This window comes from Scyliorhinus torazame, chromosome 13 (assembly GCF_047496885.1).
Source record: "Scyliorhinus torazame isolate Kashiwa2021f chromosome 13, sScyTor2.1, whole genome shotgun sequence".
Taxonomy (NCBI): Eukaryota; Metazoa; Chordata; class Chondrichthyes; order Carcharhiniformes; family Scyliorhinidae; genus Scyliorhinus; species Scyliorhinus torazame.
Window position 1 is genome coordinate 137349997 of NC_092719.1, and position 23528 is coordinate 137373524.

Genomic DNA, 23528 nt, shown 5'->3' on the forward strand with positions numbered 1-23528 from the left:
AAATAAATTGAATTCAGATGTTCCTATCAGAATATGCAGCCTTAAATTTTGGAATACTTTGTCCTGTACTCTCCCTGTGACCTGTATTTTTGCCTCCCTTGTGAGCACAATTAATCTGCTGTTAAACAGACAACACCACAAAGCTGGTCATATCCTGCCTCTGCCAAGAATTGCCGAGAGAATTAAACTTAATAGATGGGAGTAAAGGTATTTCTCCTCGTATTTCCATTGCATGACTATAATGACACTTCATATCAGTAAAACGATTATCTCCATCTTACCAGCACCCTGCTTCTTCAGTTATCTTTCCAGCCTGACAATATATTAACTTTCACCCTCAAGCCATTCTGTCCTGGAGGGCTTGTGACTTGAAGTATTAAAATCCGACACCATGCACAGTTAGTACATCTAGTATCTCACAAATATGAAATGTGTTTGTCCAAGAGAAGATGTGCCCTTTTCCATTTAGATGATAAATTTAAATGTTTCTGCTGGCAACTGCATGGGGGAACGTTCATCAAGATTCTCACAGAGAATCAGAATAATCAGAACAGGAAACAATCTTGTGCCAGCAATAAACAATTAGGTCAGCTATGTTTACTGGTTCAGTGAGCTTTATTTAAATAAGTAAAATTTAATTCCCTGCTGGAGCTCCAGCAAGTTCCTTCAGACTCCGTTCTCACTCAAGACGTGTCAATGCCCCCCAGTATCTCTGGCATATCTGTCTCCGAACCTTTTCCTTTGTTGCAGGAAATACAGTGCTATAGCTCCAGCACTTGCACAGAGATGCAATTGGAATCCTCTTGAAATGAAGGGGAAAATATGGAGATCTCGGGTGATCCAATGCCCCAAATATGTTTAGAGGATTGCACCTTGCTTTAAGCAAAAACTTTGACCAGGAAAGCAACCAGCATTTCAGCTTTATAAGGTGTCTTGTTTTTCGAGGTTTACATGTTTTCATGCCAATAATGTGATCATTTTTGTCGGAAATGTATTCTGTCATGGCACAAAATCAAATTATCTCACTGCTCAGAAATTGATTGGTCCATTTTCCCAAGATAGTACTGCCATGTTTATTTGAAGCTCGTTATTTTCGCTGCTGGTTCTTTTAGCAATTAGCACAATGTAGATAATCTGCATAATTCTTTGCATTTCACTGATCACCATATGAGGCTTGCTATATCGCTCACTAACCAATGAGTCTGGGAATATCAGTGTAGAGATAGGCCTTTGTGTTACTTTCTGTACAATGCACGTGTGTTGCAATGAGGTTTCAAGCTCATAGACCAGCAGCACTTACCTGATTTGCACATGCGTACTTAAACATGAAAATGCAGAAGTTTCAAGTGTTACTTCTCCGGAAGTTGCATAAAAAACAATATAAAATCATAGAATTCCTACAATACAGAAGGAGGTCATTCAGCCCATAAGGTCCGCATCGACCCTCTGAAAGAGCACCCTAACCAGGCCCACTTCCCTGCCCCATCCCCGCAACTCTACCTATCTAACCTTTGGACACTAAGGAGCAATTTAGCATGGCCAATCAACCTAACATGTTTATCTTTGGACTGTGGGAGGAAGCCGTAGCACCCAAAGAAAACCCACACAGACATGGGGAGAATGTGCAAACTCCGCACAGACACCCAAGTCAGAATTGAACCTGGCGCTGTGAGGCAGCAGTGCTAACTACTGTGCCACCGTGCCCCCCCCCCCCATTCACCCCATCTAGCGCCAATTCAATTGTGAATTTCCTGTACTGACATTGTAGATATGGGTTAAAATTTCTGTCCAGCATTTCTGCCTAAAATCCTGAAATAAGTCTTAATTGCTGCCAGACAGCCTTTCCAACACTAAATTTTAACATTTTCGAAGTTCAGAATCTCACTCCTTCAACTTTAAATTATATTGGAGATTTAAAAAAATAAGTTTTTCATTTTTCAATCTCTTTTATTTTATTCTCTTATTCAAACTTTCTTGCGTTTTCCCTACCTGATTTTACATTTGATTAACTATTCTAATTTAATTTTCCTGGTTCAGCTTTAATAATTGTTTTCAATTTGACGTTTTAAGGAGATACATAATTGCATGCTCTGTGTTCACACATTCCCCAGATGTCCTGGATAAGGTGCCATGTCATTGGGATGTTCTGCTCACAGTAACTTGCCCTGCAAAACCCACAGGAACTCAAGAGTGCAAATGCAAGTTGAATGAATGGCTGTTGTAGTTCATTCATTGCACACAGCAGAATCCAGCCTCAGTAAAATACGGCAGACGCTGGAAATTTTAAATAAAAGCAGAACATGCTGGAAATACTGGGCAGGTTCGGAAGCAGCTGCTTCTTTTACAGCAAACCCCAGCCCAATATTTCTTCTGATAATGATCATGCAATGCTTCTGGTAATTTGGGAAGTTATTTGGACTCACCACTGTTGAGTTTTCACATTTTACCTCAACCCTGCTCCCAAATTTATTTTTCTGAAATATTTTTATTGGTTTTGCATTTAGTTAAAACAACATTACAAGGGACATCACATAGAAATCAAGAGGAACCTACAAAATGGGAATTTGATAGAAAAATAAACAGGTGCGCATACAAAAGTAACATATTTACAGATACAGATATGGGACCCCAACTTAACTTTGGGCCCCCAGTGATCGGTTACCACAACTGTATTGTGTTAATTATCTACGTGTTGCTCCTGGTACTAAAACATACCAGGGGCATGTTTGGTGCCACCCCAATATGCCTTGGTATTGTTGCTGTGGTTGCACATGTACCACCTTGCCATTGGCCCACTCTGGTCCTCTGCCCTGCTTACTCTGTATTCTGGTTGATGTTCACCCCCCCTCCCCTTCTCCTATCCCCCCTTCCCTCCCCACCTCCCCTCTCCTGTTCTGTCATTGTCTGTTTCAGTCCGCCCTCCCATTCCTCTCCTCCCCCGCCCCATGCCATGCCCTACCCCCTCTCTTATTGGTTGCTGGTCACAAACAGGTCTTTGAACAAGCTGGTGAATTGCTTCCATGTGTTGCGGAAGCCTTCCTCCGATCCTCGAATGGTGAATTTTATTTTTTCCAATTTAAGGAATTCTACTAAGTCGGACAGCCAGTCTGCGGCCTTGGGTGGCACTGATATTCTCCAGCCAAGCAGAAGTCTCTGGTGGGCGATCAGGATCAAAGGCTATGCCGCCGATCCCTCTCCCCATAAAGAGTTTTGGTTATCCTGATATTCCAAAGACCGCCATGAGTGTGCATGGCTCCACCCTCACCGCACACACAATCTTAGACATGGCCCTGCTCTGCAGCTCCTCGCCAATGTCCACCTGCGACTGGGACATGATCTGAAATGCCTCTGCAGCATCCCGGAAGGTCCACCTGAGACTGGGACATGTCCCCCAGCGACTGAGACATACACCACAGAGCCTCGGCAATGCTCACCTGAAACTGGGGCATGCTCCGCAGTGCCGAGGAAAAATCCACCTGCATCAGGGACACGTGCCCTAGCAACTGGGACCTGCAGCCTATGCGCTCAGCCATGGCCGTCACTGACTGGACAACATCTTAGATACCACCACTCATGGTGCTGATGTCATGCTCCAGGCTCTCCACTGCAATCGGCATCCTAGCAGTGTTGGCCTTGGTGCCACGCATTCCCGGCTCTATTTCTTGTGCCCTCAGCCTTTGGGACACCTCCAATCGGCTGTGGACCTTGTGGAGTGTTGTTGACATCCTCCTCTGAATCTCTCGGCTGCATCCTATCGACTGCATTAGCTCCGGCTAAACCTGATCCAGAAGCTCAGCATCTGACTGGGACCCAGCTGAGTCCTGGGATCCAGCAGACCTCCGTCTGCTGTCTTGGCTGAATGTTTCTGCCTCCACCTGATATGCATCAGCAACTGTCTGGTGCTCACCAGAATGTGCCCCAGAAGCCTGACAACTAATTTTGACCAATTAATTTTGACCTCTGACCAATCTATGCGCTGGTGTAGGGTGGGGATGATTGCTGTGCTGCGACTATTATGCTGGCCTCCTCGGACCTCTCCTCAATGGTGTTCTCTTAGGAGGCATGGGGAGAACAACCCCAGATAGGTTGGCACCATCAGATGGAGATCCAATGGGAGAATGGACACGTTGTCAGTGGGAGGCAGGGTAGCTTCACAGCAGTTTTGCTCACTCCCACATTTCGAAACATTTCCGTTTATTGCTCCCCAAACCAAATAAGTTGTTGCCATAGATTCACTTGAGTGGAGTGTCCAGTGATCCCAAGGCCAATATCAGTGGCTCTGATTGCAGAATTCCATTCTTCGTCCTGGAAGAGACTTTCTGAAGGTCTGTCTTGAGAATGATGGTGGTTAGGACTTTCAGCATGTGACCACCTGTCGCCATTATATCAGACCAGTAATGGTCCATTTTGAAAAACAATGGGCGTCATTCTCCGACCCCCCGCCGGGTCGGAGAATGGCCGTTGGCCGCCGTGAATCCCGCCCCCGCCCCCGCCGAAGTCTCCGCTCCCGGAGATTGGGTGGGGGCGGGAATCCAGCCGCGCCGGTTGGCGGGACCCCTCGCTGGATTCTCCGGCCTGGATGGGCCGAAGTCCCGCCCAGGAATTGCCTGTCCCGCCGACGTAAATCAAACCTGGTATTTACCGGCGGGACCAGGCGGCGTGGGCGGGCTCCGGGGTCCTGGGGGGGGGCGCGGGGCGATCTGACCCCCACGGTGGCCTGGCCCGCGATCGGGGCCCACCGATCCGCGGGCGGGCCTGTGCCGTGGGGGCACTCTTTCCCTTCCGCCTCCGCTACGGCCTCCACCATGGCAGAGGCGGAAGAGACTCTCCCCACTGCGCATGCGCGGGAAACTTTCAGCGGCCGCTGACGCTCCCGCGCATGCGCGGGGAAACTGACAGCAGCCGCTGACGCTCCCGCGCATGCGCCGCATTTCCGCACCAGCTGGCAGGGCAACAAACGCCATTTCCGCCAGCTGGCGGGGCGGAAATCCCTCCGGCGTCGGCCTAGCCCCTCAATGTTGGGGCTAGGCCACCAAAGATGCGGAGACTTCCGCACCTTTTTGCCGGCTCGATGCCCGTCTGATTTGCGCCGGCTTTGGCGCCAGTCGGCGGGCATCCCGCCGTTGGGGGAGAATTTCGCCCAATATTTAGACAAGAGAAGATTTTGTTGCTTCATCACTGTTAGCATGCAAATTTAGACAGAATTCACTTAATTTCTTACTCGTGTGGCTTTTAGCATTCTTACCCAAACTTCTGTCAAAAAGCAGGCAAAATAATTTTTCTTCAGAACTTTACTTCTACGTCAATGTATTTATTTTTACTTCAATGGCATCATGATTCTGTCACAAATAACAGTGACAGTCTTAACAATGAGCTTATCTTTCCTTTTAAAGTGATTTCTTTGCGTCTAGTTTCACTGAAAAATAACTTAATGTAACTTGTATGCTTGTCATCTTCAGAGAGACTTGTTCTTTGTTCATGTTAGTGCCTCTGCTTCCACTGAGTTTTAGTCATTTTGAACTTCCATGATAAAACTTCTAACTCGGGCTAACAATTGTGCAGCATTCAATAAATTTGTATCAACATTTTGCAGTGATTTGCTGATGGCAATAATTCTTTGAAGCAAACTGTTCCACAAAACAGTAAAAAGAGCAATTTCGTACTTTTCAAACTTCTCTGCTCAAAGGCAAACTTACACTTTGTGAGGCTCCATGCTCACCTTCATTTCTTTCCTCCCCTCCCCAACGACCCATGCCCCTCCTCGCCCTCGCCCGGGGGTCGAGTCGCCCCTGCTTCCCTCGATGATCTTGCCTTGTTACTGGTACAGACAGCTTGGCTATTGCCTCACCCGACCAGCCCTCCTCATCCATGCCCTGGGGCCAAGTCGTCCCTGTTTCCCTTGATGACCTCTCCTTGCTGCTGGCTGAAGTTGCTTGGCTATGGCCTCACGTCTCCAGTCCTCCTCAACCCTGCCTGGGGTGGAGTCGCTCCTACTCCACTTAATTGCCTCGCCTCACTGAGGGCTCAGGCTGCCTCACTATGGCCTCACCTGCCAAGCCTTGGCCTAGGAATCAGGTTACCCCATTGCTCCCCTCAACGACCGAAGCCTCTCACCTCACGCCGCTCGATAACTTTGCCTCTCTGCTGGCTGGCTTTCTATGCCTCTGCCTGCCCAGCCCTCCTCAGCCCTTGCCTGGAGGTCGAGTCGTCCCTCTTGATGACCTCGTCTCTGCTGGTTCAGGCTGCCTGGCTATGGCCTCACTTGTCTAACTCTCCTCTGTGCTGGGCACTGATCACCCCGCTTCCCTTGCCAACTGGCACCTCACCTCGCTTGATGGCCTCGCTATGCCCTGCCTTGCTCAGCCCTGGGCCGAGATCGAGAAATCTGTTGCTTTTTTCGCAAAACACAGGAGACTTCACCTTGATTGCTCCACTCTGGCTCCTAATCACCTCAATGACTTTGGATCTGTGTTTTCCCACTCTAAGGGGAATTGGCCATCAGAGTTTGATTTCACTCTGCATTCGAACCTATCAGCAAATGCAGAGCTATCAAGCTCTGACTGGTGTCCAAGAACTGGCCATATACACTGACCAACATGGGGACCCACCCCATTGATCGGGGCTTTGTGGCTATGCATAGTGTGTTTTATTGTAAGTCCGCCTCTGTCCTGACTTTCATGTTGGCACCCTGATATCATTCTTCAAATGCTGTAGAGCCAAGGGTTGGCATTTACATGGCCTACACCCGGGAAAACTCTTCACTTTCAGTACCTCTTCCTTTGGTTTTCTTATATGTTGTGCAACATTAAGTTTGCACACCACATCGAACCTAATCATATTCCTCCAAATAATTAATAGGGTTGTTCAGTGTAATTACCATTGTAATCTAGGTGAATTTCAACCCTTTGTCCACTCTGTTAAGTACTTCGGTTTTGACTCATTCTCGCCTTCTGCTGATTCTTCCATGTTTCAAAATCACTTGGAGAGAAAAATAATTTCTCAGGTGATGTTTCCTCATTGTTCTGTTGTAAAGGATGAAAATGTTCAATTAATTTGAGTCCAGCTGTAAGTTGGCATGTACAAGTTCCTCTCATGTTTTTTCAGCTGGTATAAGGTTATCTTCTGGATGTAAAAGAGTATTTTGCAACAGGTTTAAATAATCAAATTTTCAGATAGTGCAAATATGAAATAGTCTTCCTGATATAATTTATGTCAGTACTATATTACATGATCTGACACTGGCCACAAACTGCATGAATTGGTCCTTGTTCTATCCAGTTTTAGTTATCCAAGCTGGAATGACTGTGGACAATTACAGATGGCCTCTTACTCAAGGTTACTGCAGAGATCAAAAATTAGCCCCCATTCTCAATTCTGATCAGTATTCTGTGATCTCCTTGAAGCATAAATCTAAATTTTAATGTAATGTTAGTCTCGGCTGTGACAGTCACATAATTCTGCAGTTGCAGTAGCGAAAGACTGAGCAATATGCCAAGGATTGCCATTAATGCAAACATTCACTCGCCTAAATCTTAGGCAAATTTGCAATGTTGATAATTAAAATATATTTTACAAAGTCTGTCCTCACAGTGAGCTTGTGATAAACTTTACATGTCTTTAGTCATGCATGCTGTGCGTACCAATTCATTTTTATGTTAATCAAGGCACATCTTATTCCCCACTAAGATTTTTTTTGTCTTAAAATTATTATTTTTTTTCTGTTATCTTTTGTTTTTATTTCTTGTTCATATTGTTTTGTTTGTTCCAGTTGTTCTTCCCAATGACACAGAGTCACCTGACAGTGCTTTTTCTGCTGGTGAGTTCGATTAAATCTTGAGTGAGGCCACTTAAGCACTAATCAGAATAACTGCATACTAACAGCATACTAACAGCTGCTTATTCTTTACGCTTTGTACACAAGGCATTAAATGTTATGACTATGTCGGTCACTGAGAATTTGGAACACAACATCAGGAATAATATCAGGACATCCACTTGGCTTTGAAACTTTGATTTAAGCTGATAAATTTAAAGTTTAAAATCAGGCATTCTTAAAACACAGTTACAGTACAAGTAATGCCTGTCGAATTATAAATCTGTAAAATATACAATTAGCAATGGTGCAATTCCAGGACGTTTTTGATACCGCCACTGATCTACATTCAGTGCATGCCCAACTTTTCAGTTTTTATTGACCCACTTCGCAAAAATATGACTTGATGGTTATGAATTGTCCACCCTTTTATTTCTTCTTTGGTCTTTTTGCTATTATCAATCTCTTTAGAAAATGTACAAACAGGATCTAGGTTTTTGGTTTAAAAAAAACCCTGCCCTTTGATACAGCACATTAACTTCTTCTGTGCCACATTGGTACATGAACTGGGAGTCCCAGCAACATTCACAAGACACTGTTAAAATTCCCACCATTGTGCCTCTCCGATTCCCACATTCTCCATCGTTTAATCTTGAACACAAATAAACAGTTTCCAATTAACTCACCTTATTCTGAGAGAATAATAGAATAGCATCCGCAAGTATGTTTGCAGTAGCTTTTTTGAACAAAAATAATTAAGATACTTGCAATCTGTTTGTCGACTTTGTTCATCTGCTTGTCCAAACTAACCTAGGACAATATTGCATTTTAGAATGTATTCCTAATTATTCATCACTTGATGTAGAATTGTTATACTGGAGAATTTAGTTAAGAATAATAATAATGATAATCGAGAATGACCAGATTAATAACTTGTCTGTCTTACACTCTTATCATTTGACTGCTTTGAGCAGATTATTAATAATACTCATTGTCATTGATTGGTCGGATGTTCTCCAGATAAAATACACCATTTTTGTATTATCACTAAATTTGGTCGTTACCTTGGGCGTCATTCTCCGACCCCCCGCCGGGTCGGAGAATCGCCGGGGGCTGCCGTGAACCCCGTCCCCGCCGGTTGCCGAAGTCTCCGGCACCGGAGATTCGGCGGGGGCGGGAATTGCGCCGCGCCGGTTGGCGGCCCCCCCCGCTCGATTCACCGGCCCGGATGGGCCGAAGTCCCGCCGCTAAAATGCCTGTCCCGCCGGCGTAAATTAAAGCACCTACCTTACTGGCGGGACAAGGCGGCGTGGGCGGGCTCCGGGGTCCTGGGGGGGGGGGCGTGGGGCGATCTGCCCCCGGGGGGTGCCCCTACGGTGGCCTGGCCCGCGTTTGGGGCCCACCGATCCGCGGGCGGGTCTGTGCCGTGGGGGCACTCTTTCCCTTCCGCCTCCGCCACGGTCTCCACCATGGCGGAGGCGGAAGAGACTCCCTCCACTGCGCATGCGCGGGAAACTTTCAGCTGCCGCTGACGCTCCCGCGCATGCGCCGCCGGGGGATGTCATTTCCGCGCCAGCTGGCGGGGCACCAAAGGCCTTTTCCGCCAGCTGGCGGGGCGGAAATCCATCCGGCGCCGACCTAGCCCCTCAATGTTGGGGCTCGGCCCCCAAAGATGCGGAGCATTCCGTACCTTTGGGGCGGCGCGATGCCCGTCTGATTTGCGCCGTTTTGGGCGCCAGTCGGCGGACATAGCGCCATTTCCGGAGAATTACGCCCCATATTCCTGGAGTTTAACATCTTTTTGCAGGAGATAACACATTTTGTGTTAAAGATTCTGCATAGCCTAGGGAATGCTTTAAAAAGAATTAGAAAGAAATAACATTGCAATCTCTGAGTGTGTATGCAAGTTGCTTTCTTATGAACATGTATAGGCCTTAGCTTAGTAATCATCCTTGCATTTGTCAAGGGAAAAGTTGGAAAGGAAACTAGGTTACATTTATGTTATCATTATTACACGTATGAATTCTTCATCCATAAACTAGCGTCTTTCTTGCGTGGATCTGAGTATTTTTATAGATCATGACGAGTTTCTTCAGCTTTCCAATTACAGCTTGCTGCCAACATATTTGACAGCAGTGGGGTGTAGGGAGGTTCACTAAACAAAACAGTTGGCCTGCCCACCACTTTTCTGTCTCCTATATTACAGTGCACCAGGAAAACATCAGGCAGAATGCCTACTCTTGGGTCTATTGAGGCCTTTAAGTAGAAAATCAGTGGCCTCTTAAAGGCATTGTTCTATTTCCATTCCTCTATTACATGCGGCAGGGGAAGGCAGAGACAAGGGAGGCAGCTGGCAGCTTTCACTGCATAGGCTGTTGTCAGGCAGGAAAGTTGGGACCCTATAACTCAGCCCCTCACTCCTTCTCCTCCCCAGCCACCTCAATGCAAGGCAGGCCCATTCAAAATCCCTGGACTTGCAAAGCACATTGCCCATACCGCCCCAGCCGTTGCCATTACTCTATTCTGGTGCTGCTGGAACTATAGAGCTGCCGGCAGTACTCCAGTATGGGACTTTTTCCCAGATGGGGGCAGAAGCACCACTTTAAATAAATTCAGGTTCCTTCTAACATAATAACACTACGGGACAGCTGGGATTCAGGGGGGTGGACTGCTGACGGACTTTACAGTCAGGGATGGCAAGGACCAAGATCCTGTGTAAAATTCAGCCCATTGTGTAACATTGCAATTTTCCTTTGATATCAACACATTGTATGAAAAAGAGACATCTGTTCTCTGTGGTAATCTTAATAACGTAATGGTGTTTCTGTTTTTTTTTCAAATGCATTATTCTAGACCTTCAGAATTGATTTTGTAGTAGGTAAAACATTTTTAAATTAGCATAGTCTCGCAACTATTCAGTTAAGCAATCATGCCAACATGCATGCAAGCATAATGATGCTCAGCACACCCGCTGTTCACATTCACCACCTCTCTAAATGACAGCCTCTAAAATATTCAAATGAAAGAAAAAGTCACTTTACAGGAATACTCTAGCTTCCAGTAAATTGATGTTCTCATTAATGATCGTCTCGTGCAAAAATCAGAAATGGCACAAATATTTATTTTTTAAAAGTCATTCCACAGTGCAACTAGATATTGCTGTGGAGTGTCAAAAGTCATTGTGCCATTGTGAAGTGCTAGCACTGCCTTAGAATGGGAAATATTAGTATTGAAGTACTGACTCAGTATTTTGCTTGCTGTTGTAAACTACTTACATTGTGAACAGTGTCCAATAAGGTTAACTTTTAGCTGTTATTGTTTCTATCTATTTTAATCAAGCAGCCAATATAACACAAGTGAAAACCTACAGAAACACACCTTTGTTATTGCTGAAAAGAGAGGCATGTTACAGATACTTTTTGTCTTCCACTCATCAGGACAAATGCAAGAATGCCAAATTTTAAATGATTATGACAATTTGTACTTCAGGAGGAAAGGATGCTGATTGATTGGCATGTCTATTCTGATTGACTTAGGTGTTGCCATGGAGAAATCAATGGGGAAGTAAAAGCCCCCCAAGCTCCCCACTAATTCAAAAAACGTGCAGGGCTTAAACATATTCCTTTTGCTTTCAGAGAACGGACCCCTGCATATAAGTGTATGTTGCTTCTAGCAAGTGTAAATTAGCCAGATTATGAACTTGAATCATTCATTTTTGACTCTCTAAAGTGCCAAGATTTCTCCAAATTTCTTTCAATAAGATATTTGACATAACAGAGACTGTCATACAGATTTCAAAACAATTGTAGCAACAGTAACAAGAACAATAGTGTGCTCCAAAACTGAACAACAATATTGACAATATCTGCCCTTCAGTAAGGACATTCTCATTAAAACATGCCACTTGACGTAACCACAACCTCAGAGAAGGGCAAGGACAACATTGGACCTGACTGCGAAGGTCACCGTGGCTATTTTTTTAATGCTTGCCTCCTTTTGTTGCTGGTGATATTGGTAACATCTCCCAATTTGCTGTTGTGCGAGAAAGTCCACTGAGGCTGTCTGGTAATTGAGTGCACATTGCATTTCATTCTCTGTTGCCAGAGAGAAGCAATGCAGATTGAGTGAATGGCTTCATTAGGCTTGGAGGCTTTGCCTTGGTAGAGGGTGTACACATGTCACTTTGCATAGGCTATGTGGAAACTCTGCCCAACACCAGAACTGAAAGGGATTGCACTCTCTCAACATCTAGATGGTGTCCATCCATAGGCATTTGTGGCATGCGAGAGGGACAATTGGGCATGAGGATACTATTATCTTTGGTTCAGCCCCGACAGTGGCCACTGCATCAAAAATGTGTGAGATGCAGTTATGTCAGTGCTGAGTGAATGAGGAGAGATGGAGCATATGAATGTTGGCTCCAAGTCTTGATTATGAGTAATGGCTGATTTGATCAGTGTCTGAGACTAATGGTGGATTTAAAGTTTCACTGCTGACTCAGACCACTCATATGCGAACATATCATTAGTTCCTGCATTGCATCCTGATCCTTGGGGATTTTCTCTTGGTGTTGGTGCGCGAGACACCGTGCATGCGCATCAAGAAAACGGCCATCGGTAAAGGAACAGCGATCTGCGCATGCGCAATCATTTCCTACATGCTACGTCACGCGCGTCATGACATCAGAGGCCCCAGACCGCACCAATTTAAAGGGGAAACGTCCCAAATCCAATTTAAAGGGGAAACGTCCCAAATCAAAGAAAAAATCTTTTAAAGCTGTAAAACAACCTTCCTTCACCTGGAATGACAGCACAATGCCTCAAATTGAACCAGGAAATGAATTTAACCTCCGAAGAACCCTGCAACAAGCAGTTACCTACGCACAAACCGATGATTCCGACCTCGAATACTTCGATACCGATCTTTACATTTTTTCTGGACCTCGCGAGCCCAATGACAGCTCCATGGTCCTAGACGACTACGACCCGGACGAACCTTTCGTGTTGCACATTGGCGACCCCCGCATTGAATCCGACGCAGGTGCGGATTCACTTTTCGGATCGGAGGATCTTCAACCCAGCAGATACGACGTCCCTACTCATCAGTGCAGGATGATGCTGCAGCCTGAAATTAAGAGACAGAAAGCGGTACAGACACACAGAGAGCGGCCTGCTGCCACACAGAGCGTGGTCCACACCCCGCTCAGGGTTCCCGACCCTACGAGGGAAGCAACGCAAGAATCCAATGCACAGTCCTTGCAGGAACAAGACCATGAGGGTCTAGCAACCTCCTCTGACCAACTAGCGGCAGATGATGCAAGTCTGCCATGCTCACATAAACAGCAAGAAGACTATGACAGTCTACCACGCTCCAGTGCACAGCAGGACGACCATGACGGTCTATCATGCTACAGTGAAGGGCACAGCGCTGATGACTGTTCAAGCCCAAATGAAGACAAGCCAAAGGAATCGCCTCTTCCAAGCCCGAAGAAAAAAGGATTATGCGCTGACCTTCAGGGTCATCATAGCCGAAGAGATATTAATAATGCTGCACAGTCACAGAAGGATGCTGAGGATTTGCTAAAGAAATTACTTGTATGTCTAACTTGCAAGGAGCAGACTGAAAATTGCCATTGTTTTAGTACGGATCGAAAAAATGGACAAGACATTGATCCTCATTTAATGGAAATAACACAACCTGAATCATATCTCCTGTCTCCCTTCAACACAAAACCACAAAGTCCCAGCTTCAGAGACCAGCAGTTAGTCAGTAATGACTCTTCAAACCCTGATGGGAATATTAATCGCATTGAACCTATGCACACTCCACTGATAAATGAGCAGAACATTGGAGCAAGAATCCTGAGGACACCGACATCGAGTAGCCAGACAAAGCACTTAAAACCCGAAGCAGTTTCAAGTGAACCAATTGTGCTTTCCAGTGATGGTGAAGATGCAGATAAGGTCGACCCGATTATCCATTGTACCACATTAACTCCAGAGATTAAGCATTTATGTCTGGGGAGTAGAATGTGGGCAATTGAGAACAGTAAAAGAGAGACTGTGACTATGCCAGTCTCAGCAGAATCACCCTTCCAGCACAGCATGTGGCCAGAACCAGCATGCACAGTCTCGTCAGATCTGTAAATAACAAGTTGAAATAAAACAGCGTTGTACCAATTGCAACCATGTTGGTTCATCTGTACCTCAGAGCACCCAACACCACAGATTCATGTGCCCATTTTCAGGGCTATCAAATTTACCTCCACTTAGTTAAAATGGAGATGGAATAGAATTTGAAAAACACAAAATGGCGGAAGGCAATACTTGAGAGTGGTTTCAATTGACTTCTCAAGGTATTTCTAGGGGAAAAAAGAGATATTGTGAAGTGTGGGTTAGCTGGTTTGAGATCATTCCAAAGATGTTGAGCTTGTTGAAACTAGTAAATTTTAACCTCTTCCAAAAGTGTGTGCAATATTATGAAAGGTTGAAAACTGTTTTGTTGTTGCGATATGCTGAAATGAAATCAGCATTAGTCAAACCGAGCTCTGTGGGATTTGACTCATCATCTTAAAATTACATGTTTGTTATTTAGGAGAAAAATCAGGGTGCGCTTTTTCACACAAATCTAGAAATCACGAATTGTCAACCCTAAAAGACTGCGGGTTGGAGCTTCAAGGCTGAGATTGCTTATTTTTTGGTTAGTAAGGGATATGGAGCTAAGGCAGGTAAACAGATTAACCATAGTCTGATTGAATGGCAGAACCAAGTGACTGCCATGGCCTGCAGCCTTTTGTAGGATCCCATGATGTAGCTGAGCTGTTAATCCAAATCAGCCTGTTCCAGTAGTTCAATGGATGTTAAAGAAACATTTGTGCTGTATAAATATAATCATAATTCGTAAAGCATAAAACTTGATATTTTAAAATGTATTCCGATTTTTGTCCTCCGTTATATTTTCAATATAGTTGCTTCGCCTTGGGTGCCACTTGCACAATGCAATACTAATTTGCCAAGAAGGAGGCTTGTGAAAATGTTTTTTTATGGCTCTGATCTGCTTTTAAAAGTTGTTTTGGCCGGATGTGCATGGCTGGCTTTGTTCCTTTGAAGGTGTTTTTACTTAGTTATTTCTATATGTGGCCAGAAATTCACCACAACAATAAGTCTACGGATATAATTTATATCCCGTTTTTTTCAAGGCATGTTACACTTCAGAACTATTATACACCAAATCACTGAGACCACAAAATTTGCTTTTACTTTTCAAGATGTGTTCATGCTTTGGCTACTGGTCCAATTGTTACAGAGTTGATTCCAACTTGGGCTGGATTTCCCAGTCCCCCGAGCCACATGTTTCTCCTCAACACACTGTTCGCTGGCAGCAGGATTCTCTCCTCCCGCCGCTTGTCAATGAAATTTCCCATTGAAGACACCGATGCCATCTGGAAACCCATGGGGGGGGGGGGGGGGGGGGGGTGCTGCCGGCGGGAAAAGTGAATCGCAACAGCCAGAGAATTCTGGCCCTTATTTTGGTGCCTAACTTTACCCTGTAGCTTGATTAGTGGTCCCCCGTTATCAACTGACTGCACTGATAATATAATGATACCCCAATCCTAACACAGTTAACCAGGGATCTTCGTCTTTGGTAAGTTGAATGAAACACTTAACTGTGGGAAAAGACAGTTCATACTGTAGGTTGACTTTTGCTAGTATGCATCTGGTAAGTGTCATTTATAGAGTGACATGTACACTGTTTAATTGTAAATTCAAAGTTAGTCAAATAAAATTCTTCAACTACTTTTGAGGGCGATATATTAAAAGAATATTCTAATACGTTACAAATTTGGCGAAGAGCAAATTCATTTTGTATTGAACATCCTCAGGTCATATAGATTTATTTTAATTTCTGTTCTTCTGAAGTTCTTCGTCAAGCACTAACCAAATTAACAGAAATGACTTGCCGCCTTCTTTTACTTCCTTTGACTTTAGTTTAATTTGTTGAGATTCTTGTCAAAGTTTAGCCATGCCCACAAGAAAGATCAATATTTATCCATTCACTTAAAATCAAAGTCAAACTCAATTCCTTTTGTTTTGCAGCAAATTCAATAAAGGATCGACCACCAAGATTTCTGACACCTTCTGGCAGCAGCTCAAAGATTATTGCACTGCGAGATGAAACTCTTGAATTGGAATGCATTGCTGACGGCCTGTGAGTACCAAGGAAATAACACTTGAAACAATTAATGATCCAAGTTGACAGTATGAAGCAAACAGAGATATTTTAGTCTCCAAATTAAATAGTCCAAAATGGAAATACTGCACAGACAATGTTGTTGTTGGCAGGATTTTTCACTGTGCTGATTTCATTTAAAGTTGTTTCTGTTTTAGATAATTCTAATATATTGACTTGGTGAAAGAAAACTTGAGTATTGCTGAAAAAATGCATTTTTTGTTGAAGCTTTTCGTCTTGCACTCATCAAGACAATTCACAAGAGTACCAGATGTCAAAGGAACATTAGTTTAGTCTATATGAGAAGAGAGTGCTGATTGGTTGGCAAGTAAATTCAGATTATTAGAGGCATTGCCATGGAAAATGCACCAGTTGACTGATTGTTAACTGCTAAGCAAAATTAGAAAGTTAAATCATGCAGCTTGACTCTGGTCAAGGCATTGCTCTGAGGAATGAACTGGCGAATGGCTGTAATTTATTTAGTTTAGCGCAAACGACTTCCGGTGACGGCCATGCGTGGCTAGGTCGCGTTTTCGGCAGCTCCCACCGCTAATGGAATAATGGGCCATTTCAAGGAGCTTTGACGGCCCCTTTTTGACACAAACCGGCGGGCAAATGGTGCTAGAATGCTCCCCACAGCAGTTTATGGAGGGGACCAGGATCAGGACAGCCAAATAAACGGCCAGTGAGAAGTGGCAGGAACGGGCGCGGGATCAGAAAATGGCGGTCGGCTTGGATCAGGCAGCGTGGGCCCAGTGGTCGTGGGAACAGCAGGAGTTCCTTAGAAGCTGCTTTGCTGACCTGAAAACGGAAATGCTGGCCCCAATGAAGGCCTCAATGGAGAAAATGGTTGGGACCCAGAAAATGCAGGAGAAGGCGATCAAGGAGATGAGAAAAAGGTCTCGGATAACGAAGACAAGATACTGGGCCTGGCCGTCAGGGTGGAGGCACACAACGCCCTATACAAGAGGTAGCAGGAGAGGCTGGAAGACCTTGAAAACAGGTCCAGGAGGCAGAACCTGCGCATTCTGGGCCTACCTGAGGGTGGGGAGGGGTTGGACGTGAGCGCATTCGTGACCACGTTATTGGGCTCCCTGATGGGGCTAGAAGCATTCCCTCAGCCTCTGGAACTGGTTGGGGCGCACTGAGTCCTTGCAAGGAAGTCCAAAATGAATGAACCGCCGAGGGCCATGGTGATACGGTTCCACCGCTTCTCAGATAAGGAATGAGTCCTGCGATGTGCTAAAAAGGTGCGGAGCAGCAGGTGCGAGCCCAGTGTAATCCGCATCTACCAGGACCTGGGAGCAGAACTGGCCAAGAGGCGCGCTGGATTCAACCGTGCTAAGGCGGCCCTCCACAGCAAAGAGGTGAAGTTCAGGCTGCTGCATCCGGCGATGCTGTGGGTCACGTATCAAGATTGCCACCATTACTTTGATACACCGGACGAGGCGTGGAATTTCATCAAGCAAGAAAAGTTGGACTCGAACTAAGGGACAGTACACTGGGATGTTACTCTGGTGGGGATGGTAATTGCCGAGTAGCCGGAGGCAGCGACATTATGTTGTTTCCTCTTATTTTTGTTTGTTCCCTGTTTCGTCGGCCATGTTTTTGGCTTTTGTAGAACTTGGCCGCAGAGGGAGGAGGGGGGTCCTACACGTAGGGCTGCTCTCCTGGCAGCTGGAGCCGTTTCTTTGGTGGGGCCGGGTTTGCGCCCGGGGTTTGCTGTTTGTTTCGCTGGGGGGAGGGGGCGGAAAATGTTCTTTGGGGGCTGTTGAAGCAGATAAGTTGGGCTTTCCATCGGGAGGGAGGGGCCCCCAAAATGAGGCATCTGAGTAATCGGAGACAGAGGCGGGAGCAGCCGGAGTCAGCATGTGTTAGCTGACTCTCGGAAGCGAAGCGTAATGGGGGGAGAGCCAGTGTCAAGCGGGTGCTTGACTTGGGGGTTTTGGATCACGGGTTTGCTGGGGGGGGGGGGGGGGGAGGGGGGAGAATGGGGATGCTGCTTGGCTGACAGAAATGGTGCCAACATGGGGGAACAGAGGGAGATTCGGGGGGGGGCTCCAATGGGAGGGCTCAAGTAAGCGGGGGACGCGGGCTCGTGGCTGGCCAAAAAAGGGAGATGGCTAATCAGCAGGGGGGGGGGGTGGGGTCAGCCCCCCCAGGTTGATCACGTGGAATGTGCGGGGCATGAATGGGCCGATCAAGAGGGCTCGCGTGTTCTTGCACCTAAAGGGGTTAAAGGCAGACGAAGCCATGCTACAGGAGACGCACCTAAAACTTGCAGCCCAAACAAGATTGAGAAAAGGGTGGGTGGGCCAGGTGTTCCATTCGGGGCTGGATTCAAAGACCAGAGGAGTAGCAATCCTGGTCAGCAAACGGGTGGCTTTTGAGGCAGGGAATATTGTAGCTGACAAGGGGGGCAGATACATAATGGTCAGCGGGAAACTGCAGGGGACTCAGGTGGTGCTAGTGAACGTTTACTCCCCGAACTGGGACGACATGGAATTGATGAGACGCACGCTGGGTAAAATTCCAGGCTTAGACTCACACAATCTGATTATGGGGCTGACTTTAACACAGTTATAGACTCTGTACTGGACCGGTCAAACCCAAGGTCGGGGAAGTGACCAGCGGCGGCTAAAAATCTGAGGGGATTCATGGAACAGGTGGGGGGCATAGACCTGTGGAGATTCGCCCAACCCAGGGCGTAAGAGTTCTCTTTCTTTTCCCATATCCACAAAGTCTACTCCTGTATAGATTTCTTTGTGATGAGCAGGGCGTTGCCCCCAGGGTGGAGGGGACAGAATACTCGGCCATTGCAGTCTCCAATCATGCTCCACACTGGGTGGATTTGCGTCTTGCGGGGGAGTGAGGTCAGCCCCCACTATGGAGGCTAGATGTGGGGCTGCTGGCACACGACGAGGTTTGTGGGCGTATAAGGAGGAACATCAAGAATTACCTGGAAAATAATGATGCGGGGGAGGTAGCAGCGTCCACGGTGTGGGACGCCCTGAAGGCAGTTATCAGAGGGGAGTTGTTCTCTATCAGGTCCCATAGAGAGAAGAAAGAAAGAGCGGAGGGAGAAAGGCTAGTCGGGGAGATACTCAGAATAGACAGGAGTTATGCGGAGACCCCCGAGACGGGGCTACTGAAAGAGAGTCGGAGGCTGCAGGCGGAATTTGACCTGCTGACCACAGGAAAGGCGGTAGCACAGCTGAGGAAGGCCAAAGGGGCTGTCTACGAATACGGGGAGAAAGCGAGTGGAATGCTGGCGCACCAACTTCGCAAGAGGGAGGCGGCCAGGGAAATTGGGGCAGTACGGGATAAGGAGGGCAACACGGTCATAGATCCAGAGAGGGTGAACAAAGTCTTTAGGACGTTTTACGGTAAATTGTATGAGTCAGAGCCCCCACCGGGGGGGGAATGAAGCAATTCATGGACCAACTGTGGTTCCCAAAGGTGGAAGACAATCTGGTGGAGGGACTGGGGGTCCCGAGAGAGCTGGAGGAGATGGTAAAGAGTTTCGGGAATATGCAGTCGGGCAAAGCCCCGGGGCCGGACGGCTACCCTGTAGAATTCTACAAGAAATTTTCGGAACTGCTGTGCCCACTCCTACTAAGGACCTTTAATGAGGCCAAAGAGAGAGGGACCCTCCCCCCAAAATGTCACAGGCCTCGATTTCACTCGTCCTCAAATGAGCGAAAGACCCGCTACACTGTGGGTCTTATAGACCGATATCGCTCCTGAACGTAGATGCCAAACTGCTGGCTAAGACCATAGCTGCTAGGATTGAGGACTGTGTCCCTGGGGTGATAGGGGAGGATCAGACAGGCTTCGTCAAGGGCAGGGAATTGAACTCCAATATACGGAGGCTCCTAAACATCATCATGATGCCCTCAGAGGGAGGGGAGGCAGAAGTGGTGGTGGTCAATGGACATGGAGAAAGCCTTTGCCCGGGTGGAATGGGAGTACCTGTGGGAAGCGCTAAGAAGGTTTGGACTCGGTGAGGGGTTCATAGGTTGGATCCAGCTACTCTACCAGGCCCCGTGGCAAGTGTGTGCACGAACAGGGTGAGGTCGGAATACTATGGGCTCCACTGGGGGATGAGGTAGTGGTGCCCTCTCTCCCCGTTATTATTCACCCTTGCGATAGAGCCGCTGGCTATAGCGCTGCGGACTTCAAAGAACTGGCGGAGGTTGGTTCAGGGGGAGGAGCATTGGGTCTCACTTTATGCGGATGATCTGCTCCTGTACATTTCGGACCCACTAAAGGGGATGGGGGGAGGTCATGCAGATTCTGAGGGACTTTGGCAATTTCTCGGGGTACAACCTAAATGAGAAGAAAAGCGAGATGTTCGTCATCCAAGCTAAGGGGCATGAAAAGGGACTGGGAGAGCTTCCGCTGAAGTTGGTCGAGAAGAGCTTTCGGTACCTCGGGATACAGGTGGCTCGAAAGTGGGAAGCCCTCCACAAGCTTAATCTATCTCGGCTGGTAGAGTAGATGGAGGGGGACTTCAAAAGGTGGGGCATGCTCCCGCTATCTTTAGCTGGGAGGGTGCAGACCATTAAGATGACGGTGCTCCCCAGATTTCTGTTCATCTTCCGGTGCCTTCCCATCTTCATCCCTAAGTCCTTCTTTAAGCGGGTGAACAAGATCATCTCGGGATTCGTATGGGCAAATAAGACCCCGCGAGTAAAGAGACTGTACCAAGAGCACAGTCGGGGGGGGGGGGGGGGGGGGTGGCGGGGGGGCCTGGCGCTGCCGAACATTTGCAGCTACTATTGGGCGGCTAACGTAGCCATGATTAGGAAATGGGTATTGGGGGAGGGGTCGCGTGGGAGCGGTTAGAGGCAGCCTCATGCAAAGGTACCAGCCTAGGGGCACTTGTAATGGCACCTCTGCCATTCTAGCCCGGCCCGCTACTCCTCTAGTCTGGTGGTGGTGGCGGCATTAAAGATCTGGTGTCAGTGGGGAAGGCACAGAGGGGTGGAGGGAGCCTTAGTCTGGACCCCACTATGCAACAATCACAGATTTGTCCCGGGCAAGAAAGACGGAGGGTTTCAAAGCTGGCATAGGGCAGGCATTAAAAGGATGGGGGATGTGTTCATAGACGGGACCTTCCCCAGCCTGAAAACACTGGAGGAGAAATTCAGTTTGCCTCCTGGAAATGCTTTCAGATACCTTCAGGTACGCGCCTTTCTGAAAAAACAGGTGGGATCATTTCCGCTGCTACCCCCACGCAGGATACGGTGGTCTCCGGCACCTGGGTAGGGGAGGGGAAGAACATAGAACATTGAACATACAGTGTAGAAGGAGGCCATTCGGCCCATCGAGTCTGCACAGACCCAGTCAAGCCCTCACTTCCACCCTATCCCCATAACCCAACAACCCCATCTAACCTTTTTGGGCACTAAGGGCAATTTATCATGGCCAATCCACCTAACCTGCACGTCTTTGGACTGTGGGAGGAAACCGGAGCTCCCGGAGGAAACCCACGCAGACATGGGGAGAACGTGCAGACTCCGCACAGACAGTGACCCAAGCCGGAATTGAACCCTGGATCCTGGCGCTGTGAAGCCACAGAGCTATCCACTTGTGCTACCAGGAACTTCAGGAGGCGGAGGAAGCACCAGTAGAGGAGCCTAAGGGCAAATGGGAGGAGGAGCTAGGTGGGAAGCTGAATGCAGGTCGGTGGGTGGATGCCCTAAATAGGGTCAATTCCTCTTCATCATGTGCCGGGCTTAGCTTAGTCTAGTTTAAGGTGGTCCACCGGGGGCACATGACGGCAACCAGGATGAGCAAGCTCTTTGGGGCTGAGGATAAATGTGCGAGGTGTGCGAGAAGCCCTGCAGATCATGTCCATATGTTCTGGGCATGCCCGGCTCTTAAGGGATTCTGGCAGGGTTTTGCTTAGGCAATGTCCAAGATCTTGGACACGCGGGTGGTGCCGAGTCCAGAGATAGCGATCTTTGGTGTGTCAGACGATCCGGGAGTTCAGGAAGCGAAAGAGGCCGACGTATTGGCCTTTGCCTCCCTGGTAGCCCGGAGACGGATCCTTCTAATGTGGAGGGACTCGAAGCCCCCGAGTGTAGAGGCCTGGGTTAGTAACATGGCTGGGTTTCTCAGTCTCGAGAAAATAAAGTTTGCCTTGAGAGGGTCCATGGCGGGGTTCTCTCGGAGGTGGCAGCCGTTTCTCGACTTTCTAGGAGAGCAGTAAGGGTCAGCAGCAGCAGCATCCGGGGGGGGGGGGGTTAGGCAGGGGGGGGAGGGGATCGTTGTGTTGTATTGTTCTTTTCTTTGTATATATGGTTAACATTTATTTTGTTCTGTTAATTGTTGCGTACGGTTATGCAAAAATTATGTTTTTGACAAAAATTTGAATAAAAATATTTTTTTTTTAAAGTTTACCGCATACCAACACCAACCAATCAAAACTCTCTTCACATTAAGCATGAAGTGTTGCTCCCTTTACGTTGTGTATTCTTGCAAGACAAAAGGCTTTGGCAAAAAAAACATTTCAGCAATAATCTAGTTCTAATATCTTCAACTATAATTCAGTAATTAGCATGAACAGATCATTAGTATACAGGGCGAATTGTTAATTTAATCCTATGTATTCAGCCTGTTGAGGACCATGGAATTCTGGTTTGAGTGATCAGATTAACTCCAACCACTTGTTGTTTATTCCACAGCCCCACACCGCAAATCTCCTGGGCGAAGATAGATGGCGATATGCCGAAACAAAAAGCAACTGAAGTGAATTTCAACAAAACTTTGAAAATATTTAACGTAACAGAATTTGATGCTGGAAAGTATGAGTGCAAAGCGGAAAATGTATTTGATGCAGTGAAACATGCCTTTTCAGTTACAGTGGAAGGTAATGAACTATGTCTGCCCATTTTATTTCTGTCTTACCACCTTCAATGTGATCACTTTTCAGTAGGACAATGCTGTTTGCAAAGTGTTTCTTTGACAAATGCTACACTCATTGAAGTGAATAAGATTGTAACTGTGATCCAGAGAAAATGTATTGCCCCCTTCGCAAAAAAAACCCTGCATTACCTAATGTGTCGTGTCAGCCGTGGCTCAGTTTGTAGCACTTTTGCCTCTGAGTCACAGGGTTCTGGGTTCAAGTCCCCCTGTAGGGTTTGAGCACAAAATATTTACACTGACACTCTAATGCAATACTGAGGTCGTGCTTCACTGTCGGATTATGCCACCTTTCAGATAAAGCATGAAATCAAGGCCCATCTTCCCACTCAGATGTTGTCAAAGGTGCCATGGCACTATTCAGGAGAGTTGGGGAGTTCTACCCAGTGTCAAGGCCAATAGATATCCCTCATTCAGCAGCACATAAAATAGCAGATTATCTGGTCTTTATCACATTGCTGTTAGTGGAAGTTTGTTGTGTGCAAATTCACAAACGCAAAAGTGCTTCATTGACTGCAAAACTGGGATGTCTGATGGTTGTGAAAAACTATATACA

The 23528-nt window shown here is 46.8% G+C and overlaps 1 protein-coding gene across 13 annotated transcripts in view; it reads left to right on the top strand.

The window, feature by feature from the left end:
• The window catches only part of chl1b (cell adhesion molecule L1-like b), a 1336546-nt gene that overhangs the window by 662298 nt on the left and 650720 nt on the right, over positions 1-23528 (top strand). For 12 of the 13 annotated variants that reach the window (XM_072472185.1, XM_072472186.1, XM_072472184.1 and 9 more), the window contains 3 exons: positions 7769-7816; positions 15910-16021; positions 22735-22919. In XM_072472185.1, the coding sequence (XP_072328286.1) occupies positions 7769-7816; positions 15910-16021; positions 22735-22919 (345 nt within the window). The remainder of the gene's footprint in view (positions 1-7768; positions 7817-15909; positions 16022-22734; positions 22920-23528) is intronic. The other variant, XM_072472194.1, reaches the window with a different exon arrangement.